At 40.6% G+C, this 17,185-nt stretch overlaps 2 protein-coding genes across 2 annotated transcripts in view; both read left to right on the top strand.

The window, feature by feature from the left end:
- The first annotated feature begins 733 nt into the window (after positions 1-733).
- Positions 734-17,185, top strand: part of LOC110953720 (protein TALPID3) — a 35,972-nt gene continuing 19,520 nt past the window's right edge. The window contains exons 1-13 of the mRNA XM_051946220.1: positions 734-1,276; positions 2,068-2,141; positions 2,203-2,427; positions 2,560-2,630; positions 2,841-2,925; positions 3,006-3,120; positions 4,184-4,286; positions 6,018-6,027; positions 9,850-10,037; positions 10,258-10,477; positions 10,519-10,787; positions 10,900-11,353; positions 11,454-11,653. Of these exons, the coding sequence (XP_051802180.1) occupies positions 1,027-1,276; positions 2,068-2,141; positions 2,203-2,427; positions 2,560-2,630; positions 2,841-2,925; positions 3,006-3,120; positions 4,184-4,286; positions 6,018-6,027; positions 9,850-10,037; positions 10,258-10,477; positions 10,519-10,787; positions 10,900-11,353; positions 11,454-11,653 (2,264 nt within the window). The 5' untranslated portion in view covers positions 734-1,026. The remainder of the gene's footprint in view (positions 1,277-2,067; positions 2,142-2,202; positions 2,428-2,559; positions 2,631-2,840; positions 2,926-3,005; positions 3,121-4,183; positions 4,287-6,017; positions 6,028-9,849; positions 10,038-10,257; positions 10,478-10,518; positions 10,788-10,899; positions 11,354-11,453; positions 11,654-17,185) is intronic.
- On the top strand, positions 9,092-16,119 carry LOC110953721 (interferon regulatory factor 2 binding protein-like). The gene is given in 7 exon segments (XM_022197866.2): positions 9,092-9,808; positions 9,810-10,106; positions 10,108-10,514; positions 10,517-10,801; positions 10,804-10,878; positions 10,881-11,362; positions 11,364-16,119. Coding segments are annotated over 7 exon segments (1,989 nt in total). The 5' UTR covers positions 9,092-9,659; the 3' UTR covers positions 11,658-16,119.

The following is a 17,185-nucleotide window of genomic DNA, read 5'->3' as shown; positions in this document are numbered from 1 at the left end:
AATCATTGAATTATTATTAAAGTGATTCAGACCGAAAGAGCTAAAATATTATTTAAACCTGATTTTAAAATGAGACGAAAGTTCACATCAGAAACCAAAAAGCCGGACAGCGCGCTGCTGGGACAACGGTCCGGTGAGAAACGAGCGTATAACAAGATAAAGTTCCTACCTTAAGCCGCAGAGAACAGAGTTAAACAAAGATGTATAAACAAATAAATAGATAAATAAAGCTCAGAAATTAAGAATTAATTATGAACAAAATGATTAGTAAATACAGTTTTATTTTCAGAGGGATGCAAGCTTCTGTCTGAATAATATAACAATATAAAATATTATATTTTGTAAATTTACCATAGTAATTTAAATATTAAGGATAAACCCTAAAATAATATTATGTAAATTTAAAATTAAATTTAGGATCCTAAAAGATTATTTATCAAGTAAACTTAGCAGAAAATTCTGAATATGATGGCTAAGACCATAAATTATTAGATACTAATTAATAGTACTACTACTACTACTAATAATAATAATAATCCAATTATTTATTAATCAACAGTGAAAATAATCTGTACTTGCAGTCCTATTTTAGTGCTTATTTAACTGTTTAAAGTCTGAAATCGTTGTGCTGAATCCGTTAAAATGTATTTTAACGTTATTTTCTTGTATTTTCAATCTTGCAGGCGGAGTGAGACCTCTGCCTTGTAGCTCTATTATCTCTGACACGGAAGTGGTCGTGTTTTGTTAGCAACAGTTGCTGTATCTCCAGATTTGACGCTTTTACACTTTAACTTAGTCTGTTTTTATCTTTCTGTCGTCTCTTGGAATTTTAAAGATTATTTTTTAACTTCCTAAATGTCTTCTCTCCGCTTTCACTTCGCTTCTTCGTCGAGTTTTAACCGTCAGCTGCTGTTTTTTTATCCGTCATTCTGCGGAGCGGGAAGTTTGAAAGCTGCTGTTAGCATGCAGGCTAACCGTTAGCTCACTTTAAATTGACTTTATTGAGCCGTGAATCCGTTAACAGTCATGTTGTCTCGGCCCGGTTCCGGCTCTGTCAGTCCGGATCAGTCCACCTGCAGCTCAGACACTGGGAGCGTTTTAATCCGCTCCACCAGGGCTCGTCCCCGGAGTCACGGAGCTGGAGCCGGTAACGTCCAGATCACCGTGCAGAAGCTCCGGGAGCCTCCCCAGGTTCAGCCTCCTCTGACAGGACAGCAGCTCAGACAGAAGACGGAGATCAGTGATGCAAAGCCGGCAGCAGCAGACCGTGAGCCCGGTAAGAGCTCCGAGCACCGGGGATGAGAGGAGAGTAGGAACCATGGAGGGAACTACAGAATATTTAATTCATTAATTTATCTGGGAGTTTTCTGCTGTTGTGGTTCATTTTATTTATTTCACTTTTTATTTTCGCTTTTTTATTTATTAATAATCAGAGCTACAATCAATAATCAACTTTTAATTTAATCAACAGCCATTTTATTGGTAATATTAATCGTAATATAGTAGCACAATTTAAATATATATATATATATATATATATATATATATTAAATTTTCTGTCACTTTTTACTTTAATTTATGTGCATCATTATATACATAATCCTTTTCGTTTATTTTGAAAGTGTTATTTGTTCTTTATTCTGAATTATTTGACAATTTAGAGTTTTTTCTCTTTCAATGAACCAATTTTTTTAAAGAACTATATATATATATGTATTTACAACATATCTTGAATTTATTGTATTTATTTATTTTGTAAAACGAACCATTTTGTTCATCTGAATAATGGACAAATATTACTTTCAAATAAATGAAATTACATTAAATACTGTGAGGTAACACACCATTTTAAAATGTCCCAATTTATTACTACTGTTTTTAGTATTTTTTGTAATTCTAGCACCAGCTCTGATCTGATCCTTGTTAAACTGTAATAATTCTAATAATTTCATCTTTTGTTGTCTAAATAAATAAATGTCTATAAAAGGCTAACAGGAAATCCAAACCTGTGCTGTGATTATGACATCACAGTGCTGACTCCGCCTCTGCTTACATCATCACCTTCAGGTCCCGACCTGCTGACGTCGCACTTCGAGGCCGGAGGTCGAGGCGTTGTGTTGGCGGCTCTGAAACAACGGTGGGTCCAGTCCTACGATAAAATAATAAACAACACCAACAATAATAATAATTTTATCTGTTCAGGTCCCACAGCGCCCCCCTCAGGAGGGAGGTCAGGGTCCAGATGTTGGACCAGCCGCCCCTCCAGACCTCAGCAGACCCTCAGGATGCTGCTCTGAGCTCCAGAATGCAACAGGTGTGGCACCGGTCCAGAGGGAGGTGGAGCTAAACTCTGGTCGCCATGGAGACGCCAGCAGCGCAGCAACAACCGCAGCGGCTGTTGTTGCTGCTGCAGCTCCACTGATCAAGGTAGAAGCTGTAGTACTGACTGTTTGTTTTCATGTTGTGCATTTATTTATTTGTTGACGTGTTTGTGTATTTATTTATTTGTTGACATGTTTGCGTGTTTACTTGTCTTTATTTTATTTGTTTACTGTTCAGGCTCAGTCAGACATGGAGGCTCGAGTGTCTCAGCTGGCAGACGGAGTTGAAAGGCTGCTGCAGGCCGACAGGTAAGCTCACCTGGAACCAAACACACCTGGTTTGTAGTTTATGGCGTCTATTAAGATGTTGAGAATTATGTAGTATTGAGTGTCGATACTGTATACTGACTGCAGCTGCAAAATTTCTTCTGACAAGGTCATAAATGAACCAGAGAACATGTTTAACCGAACACATGAAACACAACATCACTGTGACATCACTGTCTGCTCTGTCGTCAGGTATGGCGAGGGAAGGAGGCGGAGCCTGAGCCAGCAGACGCTGCAGCAGCTGGAGACGCTTCAGAACCAACAGCTGCAGCTGCAGGTAAACTCTCACCTGTCCAGGTGCTGCTTCCCCCTGTTTCTCTCTGCCGTCTGACACCTCATTGGCTCTCCTCCAATCAGAGCCAGCTGCTGGAGTCCGCCCTCAGAATAGTCACAGGCCACGCCCCCACGACCTCTGACCTCACAGCTCCAGGTCGACCCGCCCACCTGCAAGTTACACACCTGGACGCTGCAGGTACACACACACCTGTACTTTGTAGTACTGACTATGAATACTGTAGTAGTAACCCTGTCATTCTTCAACCTGTACTACGATGGAAAAGGTGTTAATTTACGTTTTATGTGGTTTTAAACGTCAAAATAAATCTGGTATTTCTCCTAATGTCGGTGGAACAAAGTCAACTTTAAATGTGATGCTAATTTTTTTATCCAGTACCTATTACCATATAACAAACAAATAATATAGCAATAATAATAATAACAATACTAATCAATAATAATAAATGTACATAAACAGAACTAAACTGAACCAGAGCGACCAGCAGGTGGCGACGTCGTCTCTCTAGTGATGCTGTTGGAATATGTGCCGTTACCGTGGCGACATGATGCAGCAGAACACATCAGAGTGTGTGTGTGTGTGTGTGTGTGCGCTTCTTTCTGCAGGGGATGGAGACGAGGTTGTCATGGTAACCGGGGTGTTTGTAGCAGCGCTCCTATTTATAGCTTCCATCCTGAATTCAGTGCTGATGCTCTGTAGCCGAGAGTGTGTGTTACTGTGTGTGTGTTTGGGTTGTGACAGACGACGACATCGAACTAAACATCCTCATTAATGTCTCAGAAAATCTGAAAAACGTTCTTTACGGTGTTTTATAAGATCCGCCTAGGGAACTCGGAGCAGATTTTGATAAAATGAGAGAAATGATGAAACGTGCTGAAAACCACTGCGTCATCCTGGAGGATGAATGTCGATCTGCAGCGTGCTATGGGTTCTATTCCACCGTTATGTTTGCAGCACATTCAGAATAAATCCAAAATTAAATTAAATAACCCGACAAGTTTAAATATGAATGTTTTATTTAATTGCAGTATTATACGTATATACTAGTGTTGTGAAAAAGTATTTGCCCCTTGTCAAATTCTTATTTTTTGCATATTTTCCCCCACTTTAACTGTTAAGATCATCAAACTAATGTATCGGACAAGACAGGACAAGTATGTATTTATAGGATGAATAATAATAGATAATAAATGTGATGGATCTGTGTCCGTCTGCTTTGTTTCCTTCTCCTCTCCTCCAGCGAACGGCCGGAGCTCCTCAGCAACCACAGCCTTCTCTGCCGCGTGGAAACCGCTGCAATTGCCATGGAAACGTGCCGCCGTGACCGATGTCAGAGCAACCAGGTGAAGGGGGAGGGGATGGAGAGGGTGTTTCTATGGGTCCGATCGTGACAGTTTTGTTAAACAGAAACGAATCCTGCAGACTTCAGGTCATCAGGATGAATCTGATTTCGTGTCCGAACAGACCGAGGTTATTTCTGACAGATGTTGCAGATGTGAGTCCTGATTTCGACGGTGACAGTCAATTTTTATTTTTATTTTTTTGCATCTATGCTCCCACTGAATGTAAAGATGACGATGTGATCCTGCTGCCAGTTCGTCCTGCAACCAGACGGACCTGCCAGCGTCTCTGCAGCGTCAGCAAGCTCTGTTTAAAACACATTTAAACACAAATGGGCAGCTGCTGGTATCTGGTTATTACATTCCTACTACGAGCCGAGACTTCAGTATAAATCGATCCAAATGGTGTCAAAAAACCCTGTGAATCTGTGAGCTGTATTGAAGACAATTTACACACCCAGAAGGGTTTGATTTCACCTGAAACCTCCTACCTCTCAATGCGTGTGGACTAAATGTGGTTTATTCAGGTCAGATAACGATACAATTAAGCAAATAAATAAATGATATTTGAAATGATGGTACATCTTGCAGCTTTTAAACTCATTTAAAAGGTTGTTTTTAAACACTAAGGCAGATAAAGCCGCAAATCAAATCAAATTTTCCAGCCACAGCTTCTGAAAGTTATCCATCACATTTAATCTGAAACCGTGTTTGTCTACGATCGGTAATAAAGATCGTGAACTAAGGCAACGTCAACGAACCCAAATCAGTTGGACACTTTATCCACTGATCGCAGTCACGTGTTCGTTGTTGTTGTTGAACAAACCTAAAATGAACTAAAAAAGTTGGTGAGATTTTATAACAAAATCAGTTAAAACGAGGTTTGAAGTTCCTCAGGGATCAATCCTAGTTCTCGTTTTCTTTTTAATTCGCTTCAATTATTCACTGTCCTGGCAGCCCTGTCACATACAGATGTAATACCGCTGTGAAAACACGTTTTAATAAGATGTTGATGTGGTTAATGTCAGTAATAATTATTTTACAAGTTGGAAAGTTGAACGTCTCTTCAGATGCAGCTGGATAAGTTGTGCTAAAAGTGTTGCCCAGATGTGGCAGCATCATGTTACTGACGATAAGACAAATAGACAACTTCTGTATCAGTATGTCTGATTTTCAACGATACTATACCACCACCCTCAGGTCGTACTGGTGAATACAGGTTTGCCTTTATAATTCTTATCCTGCAAACTGTGAAAACACTTTTTGTAAGAAGGTATTGAAGTTTGTATGAGTAGTAATACTGTCACAAGCTTGAAATTTGTCCTGGAAAGTCCGAACTGTTCTTCAGAGGCTAGCTGACACAATTTGTGTCATTTCCCATTCCTGGTTCTGCTGTTAGAGGATCTATTAATGAACTCATTCTTAATTTTAGCTACGTTTAATCTCTTTATTGACGTCATCAAAGGCAAAATGCTAAACCCGTTTCAGCCATCATGTTACCGTGACAATAAGACAAATGGACAAACTTCTGTTCAGTGTGTATGATTTTCAGTGAGACAACACTGTCATCCTCAGGTCACTATGTGAATTACAGGTTTGGCCTTTATAATTTCTATCCAGCAGAAAACACATTTGTAGGAAGACGTAAAAGTAATTTCACAAGCTGGAACTTCTTTTGGGAAGATAATTTGACGAACTGTGTCTTTTTCATGGTCTGGTTTTGCTGTTAAACAGTCTGACTCTGGTACGGACAAACGTCTGTATCAGTGTTTAGGGCATTTAAATAGTGCCACCATCAGGTCAGCACTGGGAATCACAGCTCTACCCTTTATAATGTTTGTGCAAGCAGAATGAAAATGCATTCTGTCATTCGTATCGATATTTAATTTTTTTAATAAAGCGTTGTAATCACTGTTGTGTTCATATAACCGCTTGTGTTGTGTAGCGTGTCGTGTTGTGTAGCGTGTTGTGGGTTCAGATTTCCTGCATCAGCACCAACCCTCTGAACGCTGCAGCCAGCCTCCATTTGCATAATCATTCATAGAGACTCTGCAGCTCGTCATGTATTCGGCTTCCTCCTCCTCGTCGCCGGGCGCGTTTCCACGGCAACGCAGGCGGTATCCATCAGAGGCACGCCAATGCTCGTGTGTGGTGTTTTCAGCGTGTGGCTCTGAGCCAACAGCCGACATTAACCTTCGCCTGGAAGTTTGGTGGCGGCTGGTTGGTAACTTCATATTTACCCAGAATGCATCAGGATGGCGAGGGGCCACAAAGAGTCCGGTTAACCCCGTCATGTCTGGAAGCTGAAATCTAGATTCATTTTCTCTTTACGTCGGTAAACTCCTGATTCCTGCAGCTTCACGTCTGAAACACAGCAAAGATCAGGATTTAAATGTTGTGCTCCAGATGAAGGATTTACAGAGAACAAACGCTTAATGTCACTGAGGTCATACAGCGTCTCTATCTGCCTGTTTCATGCTACATACGTGTTTTTTAGAGAGATCCAAACATATAAACAACTGCTAACGTGTTTCTAAAGAACTGGATAACGTCATATTACAGGTAGTAAACTGGTCGTTTGTCAAATCTGCTTCTTCGTGTTTCTCCCCAATAATCGGGAATAAATTCAAGCAAATAAACATCGAAATGGACTGAAATAGTTTCTTTACAAACGGTTGATTTGCATCTTTAAGATGATTTTTGAGTCTTTCTATGCTTTTTTGTGTCTCTTTGTGGTGTTTTTTCATCTTCTTTCTTAAGTTAGTGTCTTTCTGTGGTGATTTTTGCGTCTTTTTGTCATGATTTTGGATCTTTTTTTGTGGATTTGGGTCTTTTCTTGGTATGTTTGTGTCCCCACAAATAATCAGCATCATTTTGCGTCTGCTTTTATTCGGTTGATTTGTGTCTTTCCGGTCTTTTGGCTTCTCTTTGGTCGCTGTTTTGTGTCTCTTCTTGTTTGTTTTGAATCTTTTTTGTGTGTCTTTGCTGTTTGTTTCACATTAGTCTTTAAATCTTTTTAGCCGATGTGTTTCTGTGATTTTCTTTCTGTTTGTGTTCTTTCTATTTGCTTTGTCTCTGTGTTTGTTTTGAATGATTTCGTGTGTCTTTGCTGTTTTTTCCATCTGTTTAACTTCGTGTCAGTCCAGTCTGAAGCTGAGCAAACATTGCGTTAAATCGTTTCAAGGGCTGAATATCGAGCAGCCAGAACTCCTGCAGATCCAGTAATGGCTTTAAATTAAACAGTTTTTCTGTTTTTGGGGCATTTAAACTCTCTTCTTGTCTTTATTTGGATACATTGACATTTGAGTGGCGTAACGTGAGCAGCGACATTATTTCGCAGGTTTTTTTCTGGAGAATCGACGCTTGTTTTCCTGCATGTTGTGATTTTATAGATCTTGTTCTGTGACTCTCTGATGGACGAGTTTTTCTTTATTAATCGATCAGCAGAGCAGGTTATTGATCACTGACTGATAGTCGTCTCTGAGGTTTCCATGTCATTGCATCAGAATCGAAAATGACAGAGAGACACAAAGAGCAGCGATGGAGGCTGAGAGAGAGAGAGAGAGAGAGAGAGAAACCTGGCCTAGCAACACAGTCTGCAGCAGATCCACCTTAAACAGTCCACCTTAAACCGCTGCAGCACAATAAACACAGTTTTGTTTCTGCAGGTTTAAATTATTCAGCTGTAAAAATACAACATTTTAGCTGCAAGAATTTTATTATTATTAGATTTATCTAGACTGACATAAACCTGCTCAGACTGACAGAAATATTACCTGCACTGTGATTTTATTTATTTTTATTTTCATATTCATTTTTTTTATTTAGAGATTTGCTGAAACTAAAATAATCACAAAATAATGAAATAATATTTAATAATCTCCATTTTTATAAATATTAATTTGTTGTTTTGCAATATTGACCATAAAACACCATTTTATGTATTTCAATCAGCAAAATTAGGATCATTTTACAGATGTTTACTGTTGTTTGAAATTTTAAAAAATATGTATGTTAAGACTGAAAAAGTAAATAATTAATTTACATGTTGACTATTTAATAAATAGGGCAAAAACTGTCCACATCACTCCACATCAAAAGTATAATAATATTTCAAAATATATAATAATTTTTATTTTAAAAGTAGGAAATTCTTATTTTACAACATTTGACTGTAAAATTAACCCATTTTACTGCATAAATTAACAAAAATATATTTGTTTTGCATATATTTAGTATTTTACCATTAGTGTTCCGCCTTTTATTTTATTTATTTAAATAAATGCATACAAATTCTGCGTATTATAATTCTACATATTAAGGAAGGGCGAAAACTGAATTCCATCAACATCAAAAATTATATTTTAGAAAATGTGTTGTGTTTTCACCTTATTTATTGAATTTGCATGAATATTCTGGTGGTTTTACATCTTATTTGGTCATTCAGCATTTTTTGTGAATTGCATCTTTTTGTGGTCATTTTGCATTTTTAATTCATTTTTCATCTTTATGTGGTGATTTTTGCATCTTTTCTGGTGATTTACATTTTTTATAGTGGTTTTACATCTTTAAAAGGTGATTTTGCATCTTTATATGGATGTTTTTACCATTCTTTTGTGGTAATTTTCAGCCTCTATGGTGCTTTGTCTATCTTTCTTTGGTGATTTGTGCATCTTATGTGGCTTTTTTTTTTGTTTTTGCGCTTTTTTATATTAATTTTGAGTATTCTATGGTGATTTTTCATCATTTACTCAAACTGATTAATCAGTGAATTTAATAGTTGACAGCTTTGCGGTGCTGCAGTGTTTGCATTAAAGATCCAGAATGAAATGCTTTCAGTTTCCTGTGAAAATGTCAGAAAACCTGGAGGTGAAACGGAAACAGAGCCATAATGAACTGAAGATTGTTTGAAATTACACCATTTTATTCAGTGAAAATTTTAAATCGGCAAAAACAGAATTATTTTACAGATATTTGACACCTTTTCATAGAGCAAAAACTAAATATATCGTCCACATCAAACATCAGAATAATAAAAATAATAATAATTTTTAAAAAATTATCTAAGTTTCTTCTTTTACACGTTTGACTGTAATATTGAGGGGGGTGAGGGTGGGGGGGCAACAAGTGTCATCATTGGAGGAGGGGCGGTGACGTCACATACTCTACCAGGTGGCATTCCTACGGGGGGCCACATTCCTCGCTGGGGAGTGATGCATGCAGGGAAAATATCCGCCGCCTCCTTCTGCAGAGGAACAATAAGCTGACGGCCGGAGAGGAGACACCGCAGCCCGGATCCTGCTCCTCCTCTCTCGGTGCTTCTCTGTGTTCAAACCGGCGGCTGGTTGCAGCTCCGCGGAGGAGGTAGGCGGCGGGATGTCCTCCCCGCAGGTCTCCTCGGCCCGCAGACAGTCATGCTACCTGTGCGACCTGCCCCGGATGCCCTGGGCAATGATCTGGGACTTCACCGAGCCTGTCTGCCGGGGCTGCGTCAACTACGAGGGCGCGGACCGGATCGAGTCGTCATCGAGACGGCCGGCACCTGAAGCGGGCTCACGGCTTCCAGGAGGGCCGCTCCCCCGCCGGAGGACCGCAGCAGCAGCAGCCCCCCGCCGCGAAGAGCCAGGCGGTGCTGCTGAGTGGGAAGGAGGCGGTGGGGCAGCTGAACCACCACCACCACCAGGCGGACGGACCAGGAAAGGCTCAGCAGCCCGGACTGGATCGGTACTCGCTCGGAGGGGACAGCCGGGCTCGGTTCGACTACAGCGGCCACAGCAGCAGCAGCAGGCTGCCCAACGGGCTCGGAGGACCGAACGGCTTTAAAGGACGACGGACCGCCTGAGCTGAACCGACAGAGCCCGAACTCACGGAGCAGGAGCCACGGAGGCCTGGTGTCGGCACCAGGACAGATGAATGTACCGCCGAACTTGCTGCCGCAGACCCTCCTGAACGGACCGGGTCCGCACATGTCCAGCAGAGCCCCGCCGCAGAGCTCCATGGTCGGCGTGCTGCCCGGACAGGTCGGGCTGACGGAGCCCGGAGGAAAGCGGCCCGCCTCGGTGTCCAGCACCGACCAGGAGCGGGAGCTGAAGGAGAAGCAGCGGAACGCGGAGACTCTGGCCGAGCTGAGCGAGAGTCTCCGGAACCGGCAGGAGGAGTGGAGCAGCAAGCCGAAGACGGTCCGGGACACGCTGGTCACCCTGTCCGGCTGCACGCCGTTCGACGTCCGCTTCAGAAAGACCACGGGCTGGTCGGCAGAGTGTTCGCCTTCGACGCGGTGTCCAAACCCGGGATGGACTACGAGCTGAAGATTTTCATCGAGTATCCGAGCGGCTCCGGGAACGTTTTCTCCAGCGCCTCGGGGGTCGCCAAGCAGATGTACCAGGACTGCATGAAGGACTTCGGCCGGGGTCTGTCCTCCGGCTTCAAGTACCTGGAATATGAGCGGAAACACGGCTCCGGGGACTGGCGGCTGCTCGGGGATTTACTACCGGAGTCGCTGCGGTTTTTTAAGGAGGCTGCGGGGGAGACATGCTGCCACAGCCCTACATCGACGGCAGCTACCCGCTGCTGCCCACTTCCCTGGTGCTGCCTGGCGGGCTCTGGCTTCAGGCAGCGGGAGCAGCAGCTCCAGGGCCAGGAAGAGGAAAGCCTCCCCGGAGCCGGACTCTGACGGCGGGCTGAAGCTGACGGAGGAGCAGCAGCGGCAGCAGTGGATCAACAGCCAGACCGAAGCCCTCAAACTCTCCATGGCCGCGGGCTCCTTCGCCGGTCCGCCGCCGCCTCTCGGCCCGGGACACCCGGCCGCAGCTCCCCCCCAGAGCCCTCCGCGCCCCCGCAGAAACGGACAGTCACCGATGGCCGCGCTCATGTCGGTCGCGGACACGCTCGGGAACGCACACTCCCCCAACAAGGACCGGGACTCGGTCCACTCCACCACCTCCTCCTCCAGACACAACAGCAGCAGCCCGGTGTCCCCCGCCTCCGTGTCCGGCCAGAGGCGCCTCTCGTCCCGCAACGGGGACCTCGGGCTGCCGGCGCCGTCCCAGTCCTCGGGAGGCCTGGACCCGGTGCACGCCCCAGAACGTGCCCGACTCCCCGATGGCCAACAGCGGGCCTCTGTGCTGCACGATCTGCCACGAACGCTTGGAGGACACCCACTTCGTGCAGTGTCCGTCGGTTCCGGGCCACAAGTTCTGCTTCCCCTGCTCCAGGGAGAGCATCAAGGCCCAGGGAGCCTCCGGGGAGGTGTACTGCCCCAGCGGGGAGAAGTGCCCGCTGGTCGGCTCCAACGTGCCCTGGGCCTTCATGCAGGGAGAGATAGCGACCATCCTGGCTGGAGACGTGAAGGTAAAGAAGGAGAGAGACCCGTGAGGAGGAAGAGGAGCAGCTGGAGCTCTTCATCATCAGTCTGCTGAGAATCTTCTGTCTGTCAGTGGAGGGACGTATTGATCCCAAGCAATCAATCAATCAGTCTGCTTTTAGTGTGGATCAGAAATGAGGTACTTTAACTGAGTCTTTTTTTATTTTCATGCAGCATTTCACAGCTTATGATTCTTTTTACACAAATCAAACACACAAAATAGTAAAAACAAGCAGAGCTCAGTAGTTTATTCGCTGTTTCATTCATTTTTCAGGCGATTAATGTTCAATATTTGCTTTCTTTCTGGCACATTGTTTGAAATATTTGAATTTATTTGTGGGAAAATTGAAGTTTGGACTGTGAAGGAGACAAAATAATGCTGTTTACGCATAAATGAATTTGTATTAGTCTAATTATATAATACAGGTACAGTAGTAGTTATTCACTACATTTATGTTACATACTTTTGGGTATTTTTGCAGTATTTTAGTGTGTAATACTTCCTTCACCACTCAATATATGCATTTAAACACCATATGTACTGAGTACTTGCATTTATATTTGACCAAAATGATGAAATTTGCAGGACAATTAACAGGAAATATGAGTAATTTGCCAGATTTTGACTAAAATGACTCCCTCTTAAGTGTTTCTCAGTCGTCCTGCAGCATCTGAACCAGAGAAGCTTCAATATTTTTCACTCCAATTTCTAAAAACGCTGCGATGATGAAGTGCAGCGGTTGATTTAGTGTAGGAGTCTCACACCTATTTTCTGCAGAATCATGACCAGATTATTTTGTTTAATAAAGAAAAGGCCTTAAATGGTTTAAACTTAAAATACATTTCTGAAAGTTTGTTTATTTTTTGCTCCTTTATCAGTCCAAAACTAAAAGATCTGTTTTATTTCCACGTACGTCAGAAATCTTCACATTTTGCAGGTTTACATGAAGAATGACTGAAACAGTTGATCCTATAATTAGTTAATTAATTCATCCACCTGCTTTCTGCCGCCTCCATTTATTCATTAACGGTTAATTTAATTAATTATATCGTGGGGGACTTACTGTTCCACACAGCTGCAAGTGTCGTCCAATAACAAATAATCACAGTTTATTTTGTCCCTGCTGCTTCTCCGTCAGACTTTGAGGCTTTGTGGTGAAATTACGTCGATAATTCTTGAATTTAATTTCTCTTTTGCGGTTTTATTTGCAGTGAAGCCGTCGACGCTTGGCAGGAAAGAGTTCTTAAACCTAAAACACGTGAAAGAACTTAACGTTTTCTCACTAATTACACACTCTGGGCTTTTCAAGGCTCATATTCGATTGAAAAAAACATTTAATTAACATATACTTTTCAGAATAAAAGGGCGTTTTATGTGTCCAGACGAGTGTAGAATAATACAAACCAGATGCCGTCGATCTCCTTCCATCCATTACTGCACATCTGGTTTCATTAAATTCTTTATTTTCTGCAAATTTGCTGAAAATATAAACGTCTTTTAAGTTGTTTCATGAATTACAAGAGCAGGAAAATGAAAATGGATCAATATCGTGTTAGAAAGTGAAAAGTTTGTTGATATTTTTATTTTATTGTAGTACAAATTCATCATTTATCTTGTAAAATGTGAATCTTTTCACCTCTTTACTTGATAACTTACATCAATAATGCAGATAAATTGAAGAGTGTTTCTCTCCTGCTTCGTTTCTTCTGTTATTGATCACACTGATGACTTATCAATTGATCTCGTTGATCGATGAAACTCCTTCAAATCCGTCTCAAAGTCATCGATCAATAACAGCAGATCATTTATCTGCACTGAACTTTTATCACTTTGCGATGTAAAATGTTCACACGAGAACCAGATAAGTAGTTTATTGTTGCACCCTGATGTGTTTTTATGTCGTAATAACATTAAAACATCTTGTTTTAACACTAAACTTTTCACTTTATAGCATGAAACTGATTCATTTTTTTCATCCCGGCATCGCGTTGCTGCTGTAATGAATCATATCAAACAGTTTTTACTACTTTAAAAACAGTAAATATTTAATTAGCTGACTGTGCAGGAGAATATTCTGCAGCTCTGAGGGATTTTTTAGGACTGAAGCTGAAAAATCTACTAATTAATTAATCGTTACAGCAAAAAAATACCAAGAAAAACACTGATTTCCAGCTTTTGTTCTGGTTCGACATGAAAATAATTGCTTATTTTTATCTCTGGTTTAATAAACGAAACATTTAGAGACGTCAGCGTGGACTTTTAACGGAGAATAAAGAAATTAACTGATAAATTGGATCAAATCTGTTTTATTTCTACAGCATGTTTTTAAAAATCAAAGTGATGTTCATCTTAGACGACGAGCAACAACAAAAATCTGTGCGACAAAACAGGATCGAAATGTTCAAAATCCACATTTAAAATTAAAGAATGTGGATTAAAATGAAGCACGGAACAGAAAAACAACTTCTAAGATCGAATTATTGACAGATTTTTACTCCATATAAAAGTTTAAATCAGTTTATTAACTAATTTATTCAAAAGTTTCTTCAAGTTTAAGGACAGGTTCATCAGGGACAAAAGAAGCTCAGTTAAAGTTTTCTCACCACATTTTTTTTTTAATAAAATCAGATTTCAACCTTAAATATGAAGATAATTTTAAATAAAAGTGTGAAAATGTTTAGTTCCACCATAAAAGCTGTAAAATGATGCAATGCTGAAGTGCTTTTTTTCTTTTTTTCTTATTTGCGTCCTCATTTATTTCACATGGCACAGAAAAAACTGCAGGAAATTGGTATTCAGAGGCTGAAAGACTTAAACCGTGTGGTCCTGTTGTTTAGAGATGTGTTAACTCGAGCTGGACCCGAATATCCGAATATTCGTTCGCTACGGCGCTGTCCGAATATTCGCCCTTCCCCCGTTGGACGTTACGGGGCGGAACGAATATTCGGATATTTGTCTTTAATAGGGCCTGAATATTCGGAGGCCAGAAACCACTATTCAGGCCAGCCCTAGTTCACTCACTGTTTATTTTCATTCTTGGGTAAGGTTTGCTGTAGTTTTGGTTTAGTTTTGGTTTCAGTAGTGCTTTTGTTTTTAGTCACTGTTTACGCCCGTTTTCGGTTGTATTTACTTTGGTTTAAAGTTGTGGTTTCCTTTTGTTTTTGTCGTCAGCATTTACTTTCTTTTACTGTCGCTGTTTGCCATCATTTTCTTCACTGTTTACATTCATATAGTTTCGTTGTCGGCCAGTCTTTACTTTCCTAACCCCCTTTTCGATCACTTAGTTTTTCTTCGTTGGCTGTTTACTTCCATTTATGGTCGGAGTTCTTCAGACGCTGTTTGTCATTTTCAGGCACTGTTTACGTTTCATTTGTTTATGGTCAATCTACACTTTTGTGTTTACTTTCGTTGTTAGCTGCTATTTACTCTAATTTTCATTCACTGTTTAGTTTTGTTTTTGGCAGCTATTAACTTTGGTTTTGCCGTTTACAGCCTTTTTTTCGATTGCTTTTTTTACGGTTACGCTACAAAAGTTTTTGGTTTAAATACACTGTAAAACAAGGCTCTGGTTGTTTCCTGTAGTCTCATCACAAAAATAGCCTCTTAAAAAAACGTGAGCATTGCAGATTTTTACAGCTTTTACTGTGAAAATACATATTATTTTTTTTGCTAATTGCTCCACTGCACAGTCATTTGTGACACTGGGCTGATGCAAGGTAGATGGGAAAACACGCACATCTGGTTTTAAATGGTGTTTAAACTGTTTTTTAAAGTAATTTGTACCTCAAAGCAGATGAAATGTATGTAGAAGCTGTGTGTAATTATTGTCTGTTAGGGGGAAACATTTAGCCTCAAACATTTCTAGTGTTTCCTGAAGTTTTATGGACGGATTCACAGCAGTGGATCGTCGACGTACGATGATAACTTCAGTTTTCTCTCCACTGACACGTTAACGAAGTCGTGAGGTTTCTCAGCGGCCGGATGAAGGCGGCAGCGGTCAAACATATAAATATTCTACGTGTGGATGTTCCAGAAACTGTCGTCTAACAGAAATCCGAGTGTTGGTGTTTGTCGGAGGTGAACAGTGATGTTGTGGTTCAGAGACTGACGGTAACAAAAACTTCATCATCGCGTTATAAAGTCGTGTCTGTCAAAGGAAAAAACAAAAACGATACGTTTTTTATTTTTTATAGAAGCTGTTTGGATTTTTTTTTTTAGAATCATTTTTGATTTTTTTGTATTTTTAATTGATGATTGAAAATTTTTAAATTAATTTAAATGTTTTCCTGCAATAAAGACCTTTTTCTTCAGCCTTTCTTTGTGTTTTTGTTTCACATCGGAGGTTTGATTCGGCGGTTCCTGTTTCTGTTCCTGTAGTGACGAATAAAAATGATGAAGCAGATGAAACGAACATTTGATCTTGTAACGTGCCTTGGAGCTGAGTCCGTTGTAATAAATTTCATTGGTATGAACCTTTTCAGTGAAATGAGACTTTTCTTTCCAACTCAACCGACGAGACTCAACTTTATTTTGAAACTCTGGTTGTGGAAGTTCATAGACGAGTTTGCAAAAAGCTCAGAATTTGTGCTGAAATATGTTTATTAGAAATATTAGCACAACTTCTAGATGACTTGTGATGTTTCTGGTGCAAGAAACACGTCAAACTTTGGACAAAACTCGTCAAAGTTATTCTTTCTCACAATGTTGGGAGACTCAGTGAACTTGTTTTCACCATCATGAGTTTATTCAGAACGACAGCCTTCAGAAACTCCTACAACTTAAACTGGAATCGTTTTCTTAATGCGCACAAATATTCACTACTACTCTAACAAGATTGGCGCTGCAGTCAATCGATTTGATGTCAACTCTAAAATGACATTGTTGAAGCTGATTTATCGAGTCAAGTAATTTTTTAAGGAAAACAGTTTACATTCTGTGATTTCAGCTTCTTAAATGCGAATATTTTCGGGTTTCTTTCCTCCTCTATGACTGTAAACTGAGCATCTTTGGACAAAACCAGACATTTGTCATTTTTTAACCATTTTCTGACGATCAATTCAGACAAGAATCTGCAGATTACTGGACCAGTAAAGTTGTTGGTTTCAGTCCAGTTCATCTCTGTTGGTCTCTGTGTGCTTTGTTTGGTTTGTAATGTGTTTTTAGCCTAAATTCTAGTAGAACCACTATTAAATCTGTATTTTGTCTTTTTAGTGCTACAACTGCGAATTTTCTTCATCAGCATTTGATCTACTGATTAGTTTTACCTCTTAATTGTCGCAGGACGTTGAAAATGTCCATCACAGTGTCTGAAAGTCAAACTCTAAAATACTTATTTTGATTAATTGATCAATGAATCCTTTAAGAAAGAATGTATTGTATGAATTTTTTTCTGGTTTCTTTCCTCCTCTGTGACTGAACATCTTTGGATCAAACAAGACTTTTAAGGACATCATCTGATTGACATTTTTCACCATTTTCTGACTTTTTAAAGACCAAACAACCAAGAAAATAACATGCAGGAGTCGGTCAGTTAATTGA

Source organism: Acanthochromis polyacanthus, chromosome 1 (assembly GCF_021347895.1).
Source record: "Acanthochromis polyacanthus isolate Apoly-LR-REF ecotype Palm Island chromosome 1, KAUST_Apoly_ChrSc, whole genome shotgun sequence".
Taxonomy (NCBI): domain Eukaryota; kingdom Metazoa; phylum Chordata; class Actinopteri; family Pomacentridae; genus Acanthochromis; species Acanthochromis polyacanthus.
This window is presented reverse-complemented; position numbering and strand designations above follow the sequence as displayed.